Source organism: Cicer arietinum, chromosome 4 (assembly GCF_000331145.2).
Source record: "Cicer arietinum cultivar CDC Frontier isolate Library 1 chromosome 4, Cicar.CDCFrontier_v2.0, whole genome shotgun sequence".
NCBI classification, from domain to species: domain Eukaryota; kingdom Viridiplantae; phylum Streptophyta; class Magnoliopsida; order Fabales; family Fabaceae; genus Cicer; species Cicer arietinum.
In genome coordinates this window covers 22,861,840-22,870,962 of record NC_021163.2, presented here as the reverse complement: position 1 = coordinate 22,870,962, position 9,123 = coordinate 22,861,840, and the positions used below count along the sequence as shown (strand labels likewise).

At 29.8% G+C, this 9,123-nt stretch overlaps 1 protein-coding gene across 1 annotated transcript; it reads left to right on the top strand.

The window, feature by feature from the left end:
- The first annotated feature begins 6 nt into the window (after nt 1-6).
- On the top strand, nt 7-5,700 carry LOC101497194 (carotene epsilon-monooxygenase, chloroplastic-like). Its single transcript, XM_012714900.3, is given in 10 exon segments — nt 7-517; nt 1,818-2,117; nt 2,215-2,389; nt 2,392-2,411; nt 2,539-2,640; nt 2,982-3,122; nt 3,721-3,828; nt 4,537-4,619; nt 4,721-4,883; nt 5,417-5,700. Coding segments are annotated over 10 exon segments (1,596 nt in total). The 5' UTR covers nt 7-31; the 3' UTR covers nt 5,435-5,700.
- The last annotated feature ends 3,423 nt before the right edge of the window (nt 5,701-9,123 follow it).

Genomic DNA, 9,123 nt, shown 5'->3' with positions numbered 1-9,123 from the left:
TTGAACAGTATCCAACGTAAATCCCCAAACAATGCAACATTGTTCACTCTCTCCCTCTCATCTTTCTCTCTCTTTCCTCTCCACAACACCATTCACACTCCCTCCAAAACCTTATCCAATTCACCGTTACTCCATAAAATCCTCAATCAACAAAAACCAATCAACAACCACAAAACAAAGTTCATGGGTAAGCCCTGATTGGCTCACTTCATTATCCAAATCCCTAACCACACGAAAAGACGATGATTCTGGAATTCCATTAGCAAGTGCTAAACTCGATGATGTTTCTGATCTTTTGGGTGGTGCTCTTTTTCTCCCTTTGTTTAAATGGATGAATGAGTATGGTCCCATTTATCGTTTAGCTGCTGGTCCTAGAAACTTTGTGGTTGTTAGTGACCCTGCTATTGCTAAACACGTGCTTAAGAATTATGGCAAGTATGGTAAAGGTCTTGTTGCTGAGGTTTCTCAGTTTCTTTTTGGCTCTGGTTTCGCTATTGCTGAAGGTCCTCTTTGGACGGTAATCTTCAATTCTCAAACATTTTTACTATTCTGCCTTGTGCTATGAAGATACACACAACTAGTTAGTATAACTAACTAACAAACCAACTAATATCTCTAATAATAATTTGAGAAAATAAAGTAATTGAATTTAATCAATGTGTTGTTGTCATGTCAGGTGTCGTCGGATACCGAGATAAGTCTTAAATTAGAAGTGTCGGTACTACATAGGCTTTGAGTGTTTATGAGATTGCTATGTTTTTTTTTTTAGAATGATGAACTAAACTTTTTATAGCAATGTGAGATGTTTTGGTTGTGCTGTGCTATAGTGTTTTATGTGTTAAGTAATAATAATATGGCTGCTGCAACTGCAAGCATTCTCTCCTCCACTTTCTATTTCTTTCTTGAAGTCATTCTATAGAGGAACTATGATGCACCGACATAGACATAGACCTTAAACACAAGGCTAATTCTGACACGTAGATATTGACAATAAATTAAGAAAATACAAGTGATTGAATGTAACTATTTGTGTCAGACCTTAAACACGTCTTTAATTTGAAGTGTAGGTGTTGCATAGCTTATCAATGTTCTCAATTTCTTGTTTCTTATATGTAAAAATACATGGAGGAGATCAAGTTACCTATAGAGTAACTTTGATTAGTTATTAACTCAACATACATATTAAATTTCATTCCAGCTGTTGGGTATTATGATATTACCTCAATGATCATGCACACAAAAGTTTAGGAAAAGTACATTACACGTTAAATTTAAGATATTTGATGAAGGATATCATTTAGTTTTGAAATTTGCAAAATTTTGTGGACTTGATCTAATCAATAAGATCTTTAATTTGGTGGTTGGATTGGTGAAATATAATGTATATATTGAGTTCTTTAATGGAGTAAGTAACCCTCACATTTTAGCTGGTCCTCTTAGAGTATAAAAATCAATTATTCACTTACTGCTTTCTTGGATGAACAACTTAATTGAGTGCCTATCATATTAGTGTTTATGTAAAAGTTATTTCTATAAACAAAAGATAAAATAAAGTCAAAATGTTTGCATATAAGTTACAAATTGTTTTCATAAACTATCTTAGAGTCTTTATGAAAATAAGCTGAAAACAACTTACAAATATGTAATAAACGATTTCCCTAAGTTCTCCCAAAGAGTCTCACTAGTCATTATGCCAGTAAATAAGCTCAAATAAGTCATTATAGTTGAATTGGTTCTAGTTGTGCTTCTAGTAATAAGTTTATAGATTATTTTAGGCAACCGGCTTTTTGTTTCAACTATTTTCTTATACGTATTAGGCAAGGCGCAGCAGGGCTGTGGTTCCATCTCTTCACAAACGGTACTTGTCTATTATGGTGGATAGGGTGTTTTGTAGATGTGCTGAGAGATTAGTAGAGAAGCTACAAGCTGATGCACTTAACGGAACTGCTGTTAACATGGAGGACAAGTTTTCTCAGTTGACCCTCGATGTTATTGGTTTATCTGTATTCAACTACAACTTTAATGCGTTGAATTCAGATAGTCCTGTTATTGAAGCTGTTTATACTGCACTGAAAGAGGCCGAGGCTTGCTCAACCGATCTTTTGCCGTATTGGAAGGCAGGTTCTTTCTCATCTCCCATTCGTGATATGGAATTTGGATATTTTTTCTGTGTTCATCACCATGTATTCTTTTTCTTGTTCTTTGTTGCTGCAGGTTAATTTTCTTTGTAAGATAATTCCAAGACAAATAAAGGCTGAAAAAGCTGTTACTGTTATCAGGAAAACTGTAGAAGATCTTATTGTAAAATGTAAAGAGATTGTAGAGTCTGAAGGTGAAAGAGTTGATGCCGATGAATATGTGAATGATGCTGATCCTAGGATTCTCCGATTTTGCTTGCCAGCAGGGAAGAGGTATGCAGTATTTCTGTTGCCATTTGCCAATGTATAATTTCCTTTTATCATTGTGTTCTTTGGCGGCTAGCGATATATTCAGAATATACGTTCTTCATGTGTATATTTTTATTACTTGGTGGTTCAGGTTTCTAGTGTGCAATTAAGGGATGATCTTTTATCAATGTTAGCTGCTGGTCATGAGACCACCGGTTCGGTGCTGACTTGGACACTTTATCTTCTAAGTAAGGTATCATATATTGTTTTGGATTTTCCTTTTAATTAATCATCCAATTACAGATTTTTTCCCTTTAGTCTTCAAAGCTAATCTTGGTGTGAATGTAGAAAGTTGTGAACTTTAAAACCAATTTAATGTGGTTTAAAAGAATTGTTCAATGACCTCGTAACATTTTAATTTCTTTCAGCTTTGAGAATGATTCATGGACTTTGTGAACTTTTATCCATTCTTATTTTTTAATTTATATGTCTCTATTTATGTGTTATAACATATGATTGTTAGCATTGAGAAAAAACAAAACAAGAGCTCCATTATAGTCTTCCCCCTTTGAATGATTAGTTCTGTTTATGCAGGATTCTTCCTCATTGGCAAATGCGCAACAAGAGGTTGACAAAGTTTTACAGGCAAGGCGTCCTGCCTATGAAGATATTAAAAATCTTAAGTTCTTGACGCGTTGTATTATCGAGTCGCTCCGGCTCTATCCACATCCGCCTGTAGGTTGCTATACCAAATTTCAGTATTAATGTCTTTTTGAGTTACAAAATATTTTGTAATATATATATATTGTGTATGATGGGTCTAAACTTATGTCTAGGTTCTTGTTATGGAAAAAAGTTAGATTGGTAAAATAGAAAATCAATAGATAAAACTAATGATACGACAACCAGGTTTTGAGAGTAAAATTTGTTGATTTAATGATCTTATTCACTAAAAATTCTGAGAATTATGACTTTTGCCGCAAGACCTAAGGATACAGGTGACATTAAGAAACTACGAAGAAAATTACAACAAAATTTAGCTTGTAACTACTACTGTGTTTGATTATCTATTAGGAATTATGCTATGAATGCGCTCTCTTAACACATTTTTTTCAACACAAACTCTTCTATTGTTTGAATTTTATACGAATCCAACTAAATTTATGTGGAGCCTACATGATTAATAGGATTTGTTTGAGTTTCAACCAATAAAAAAGAGTGTTGCTACTTGCTAGCACTCATCATCTGTGTAAACTTAATAATTTTCTTTGTGAAATATCTTTGACTAATTTTATTGTTTCTGATGGTTTTATACAACTTTATGTATCCTAAGGTATTGATAAAAAGAGCTCTAGTTCCTGATGAACTTCCGGGTGCTTACAAAGTCAATGCTGGTCAAGATATTATGATTTCTGTGTACAACATACATCGTTCTTCTGAGGTATTACTTGATACTCTTATGTGAAAAAAGGTTTCTTTTATGGGTCAAATGTAGCTTCTTGGTTTGAATGTAGCCGACCTGTATACTTTATAACACCCTCCCTCTTTTCGGGTAGTTGATTTCTACCATTGTCAACTATGTGACATGATAGCTATATGTATTGCAATCATGGTTATGATAATACATATGAAGACAGCATCGACCGTTTGGTATTATGTTTTTCTTTGTATTTTTTAACTGAATATTTATAATGGTTAGAACCTGTTCAATTTCATTTCAAAAAGAATATTCTGTTTTCTTGATTTTCCCTTTCTGTTTTAAAGGACAGGAGGAAAGCAGAGAAAGAAGAATAATTACTAAGCAAGTTTGATTTTGTAGTGCAGTAGAAGTTATCCTGTTTCTTTTTTTTTTGGTTTTCGGTATAGAAATAAGTGTATCATTAAAAGCAATTTGATGTTATCACTGTTCTGATGATTAGTTTTTCCATTCATAGGTTGCTTTGTTTAAATTATTGATGTCACACAAAAATTACATGTCCTATCTTTATGCTATACTGAGGTGATTGAGAATTCATGTGCATTGTTTATTTTCTTGTCATTTTGCTAGATTGAATCAAATAGGCAAGATGTCGCACTCGCACATATTATTTCTCGTTATCAGCTCACTATTTTGATCTATTATATATATATTTCATTATGATTTTGCAAGGTTTGGGATAGGGCTGAAGAGTTTTTGCCAGAAATATTTGATTTGGATGGTCCAGTGCCAAATGAAACAAATACGGATTTCAGGTCTGCATTAGAGAGTATTTTTTGTTTGTATATCCTATGGAGTATTTTTATTTGTATATTTTAGTTTACTCAGATATAGTGAGAATCAAAACATGTTACAGATTCATTCCATTCAGTGGCGGGCCTCACAAGTGTGTCGGTGATCAATTTGCTTTATTGGAAGCCACAGTTGCTCTTGCAGTGTTTCTACAGAACATGAACTTTGAGCTGGTCCCTAATCAGAATATTAGCACGACAACTGGAGCAACAATACATACAACAAATGTAAGGTTATCTATTTATGTCTTCTTTGATATGTGTGATTATAGATCTTTATCAACTTAGTCCTCCACATTATCAATATTTCACAATAATCATTAAAATTGCAAAATGTTAATTAGGTTTTTCCCTCTTACTAGATCTGTTATCAAATGTATCCTTCATAAGTTAATATTATTTATTTAGTGTCAAATGCATGGAGAAGTATGTTAAGATTAATGGAAAAAAGAACTATGTTGATATTAATGGAGGGACAAACTTGATTAAGATTTTGTAATCTCATAGATAATTTTGGAATATTTATAACATGGAAAACTATGTTGATATTGTCCTACAATTTTAGGAACCAAATTTGGCATTTACTCATTATTTTAGTCTTCACCATTGTCATGTTTTTCTTTTCATTTTGTCAAAAGTGAAATTTTTTTTTTTTTTTATTTCCTCACTTTATTATGATGATGATTTTCTTATTATCAAACAAAGGGAAAGACATCTAACTAGTACATTTTATACAACCTAATAGGATTTTGTTTTTGCAGGGCTTGTACATGAAATAGTCAACATTCATCTTCATTTATTTATTTAGCAAATCAAATTCTCATGATGATTTTCTCATTTCTGCTATTTCATATACCACAAGGCACAAGTTATGCGGTAAATATTATTTGATAGATAAAGTATTTCCAACAGTCTAATTATTCTTCATATTTTCTAAATGTTGTAAAGTGTTGCTGAATGACAAAGTTAAGAAGTAGTGCAGTCAATTCAGCTACAAAACTGTTATACCTAACTGTGAGATTAATCAAATACCTCTATTTATTAAGACTCAGTGCATTTTCATGAGTGTCTTATTTTTTGTCATTGTTCCTTAAAAATTATGTGTTCTATTCTACTTCTTTTCTAGAAACTTTTTACTTTGTACGCTAGTATCATTCAGACACACTAATGAAAACCCCATTTTACTGTGTTTTGTTTCCTTTAAAAAAATCACTAAAAAATAGAGTTACCAGTAAATTGAATTTTTAGTTTTCTAAAAGATAAATATGTTTTAAAAAATTTAAAATTTAAGTTTTTCAAAACATTTTTGTAATTTAAAAATCGGAAAAATCTTAAAATTAAGGTTTCCACAAGTTTTGTAAAACACAAATTTAATTTGGTGGGATAGAAATATCTTTTGCTTTTTGTTTAGATTAGTCTTCTATTTAATAAAAAGATAAAATTAAATGTTTGGGTAGAGGTATAGCAAAAGCACATAGTAAAAAATTTCTTTGCTTATGTCTTGTTAATTTTACATTGTTTCAAGTTTGTATCCATTTTGTTTAGGTGATTGATCATCCACCCTTCAATATTTGGGTAGAATGTGTAGTTGAATTGGAACGTTCGGTAACAGTATTCATCCCAAAAAACCACTATGGGATTGGAGATTCCGGTCATTTCTAACTGGGCGAAACTCAGACTTTTTGCTAAAACACCGAGAAGCCTCTGCAACTCCCATTTGTGAAAGATGGCTTTTGTACCTTCTAAGTTAATCTTATACCCTTTTAAACTGTTAAAAACTCAATTATTTTTAAAAGTTTAACTAACTGAATCGTAAAAAAAATTACTTTAAAATTTCACCTCTTCAACCAAATATTCGGTTCTTAAATTTTTTCTATTAAAATTCGGTACACAAATATTCACTATCAGAAATTTTGTATTTCAAATTTTCATAGTATAATTATGTTACCAGAAATTTCTTATTTCTAGTAAATTATGTATAATACCAGACATTTGTGCCATAAATTTCAGGTAGTTATATTTATCTGAAAATTAGAAAATTTCGGTAATTGCATTTTCTTTACTGGAAATTTCAAATTTTTGAAATATCTGGTAGTTACGCTTATCATACCAGAAATTTCAATTTTATAAAATATCCGGTAGTTACTCTACTTAACCGAAAATATAAAAAATCTAGTATGTTATTTATTTTGAAATATGAACGAAAAAACACAACTAATATGTGAATTTTTTTTTATAATAATAACAATAACAATAATAATAATAATAATAGAGTAAATTATATTAAAAAATAAAATAAAATAAATTGAACAAACAAAATACATTAAATTAAAGAAAAAAATACCACAAATTGAAAAAAAAATATTAAATTCAAATTTTATTATTATTATTATTATTAATTTTTATTTATCAGACCTAGAAAAAAAGGAGAAAGTTATTATAATATAACAAGTCATTTGTTTTGACACATTTATTCAACTGCATTTTTTTTAATTTAATTTATTTTATTTTATTTTAATAATAGAATTTTTATTTTTTAATTAATTTGTAATTTATTTTAAAAATCAAAATATTATTAATAAATAAAATATATTAAATTGAAGAAAAAAATACATCAAATGGTTGACTAAATGTGCCAAAACAAATAACGTGTCCCTAATATTTTGCCGATAAAATAACAACATATTTTGTTTACAACTCCATGCTATTTTTATTGCGAATATTTTATAAAATAACAACTTATTTTCTTAGCAACTCCATCATATTTTTTATTCTGATCTAATAAACAAAAAAAAAAATAATAATAGTAAAATATTATTAATGTAATTAAAAAATAATAATAAAAATATTTAAAAAATATAAAATTTTAATAATATAATTTAATTTACTTTATTATTATTATTATTAATATAATATAATTTTATTTCATTTATTAATAATATTTTGTTTTTTTTAAATATTATAATTATTTTTGTTTTATTAAATAAACAATTTTGTAATTGTAAAAATGAAATTTCCGGTGAACATCCCAAAAATTTCAAATTTCAGGTAGTTATAAATCAATACCAGAAATTTCATTTTTGAAATTTCCGGAAGTATCACCCGGAAATTTCATTAATCCTAAAATTTCCGATAAAAAAAAAAAAAATCAACAGCACTTACTTTTCCTGAAAACACAACTTGTGGGGTATGAGAGAATTTTTTGATTTTTACAGTTTTATTAAAGGTATTTTGAATATTTCAAACCTAAAATTTTTAAATAAAGAGTATAGAGTTGATTGAGGGAGTACAAAAGACAACTTTCCTGTTTATTAGAAAGCCCCGTTATCGTTTGGCCTTATGGAATTGAATCAAGCTCAGGTTGGTCAGCCCAAGCATACATAAAGCAACACCATAAAGTTGGCTTTGGTACCCCTAATTAACCTTATACTTCAAATTGTTAAAAATTCAAAATTATCTTTAAAAATTTCATTGACTGAATGGTAAAAAGAAATTACTTCAAAATCTTACCCTCTCAACCAAATTTCTAGTATGTAAAATTTTTCATTAAAATCCGGTAAACAAATATTCACTACCGGAAATTTCGTATTTCAAATTTTCGGTAATTACATTTACCTTACCGGAAATTTCAAATCTCTGGTAGTTACATTTTTCTTACAGGAAAATTCAAATTTTTGAAATATCTAGTAGTTACATTTATCTTACCAGAAATATCAAATTTTTGAAATATCTGGTAGTTAATCTACTTAACCGGAAATTTCAAAAAACCGGTATGTTATTTATTTATTTATTTTGTTTTATTTTATTTTTTAAATAGGGATAAAAAAACACAACCAGTATGTATAGATTTGACTGAAGCATTCACAACTGATCAAATTTTTGAGTCACGAGAAGCTGTCATATCATGGGCAAGAGAGGTCAGCCGATAAAATCGAGTAGCAATTATCATTACTCGATCTGATGTAGAGACCGAAAAGAGAGGAATGAAGTCAAAATTAATTATTGGTTGATATAGGTGGAAAATATAAGTCAAATAAGAGTAACACATGTACTTCAACTAAAAGGTGTGGTTGTCCATTCAAACTTAGATCAAGACCATTGAAAAATGCTAAATGTTGGATTATTAGTTTAATGTGTTGACTTCACAACCGTTAGTTAATGGTTACTTTTGAGAATAATGCATTTATACGACGCTTAAAAGAAGAAGATAAAAAGTATGTTGACGGCTGACAAAGTATCATGTTGCACCGAGACACATCTTGTCATCTTTGAGAGATCGAGATAAGAAGAATGTGACTAATATCTACCAAATTTACAAGCGACGAAACACATACAAGAAAAATTTGAAAGGACCTAAAACTGATATGCAACATTTGCTGAAGTTACTTGAAGTTGAGAAGTATGCTTGTTGAAGTAGGACTCATGGAGACTCCAACGTTGTGAGGGACATGTTTTGGACGCACCCAGA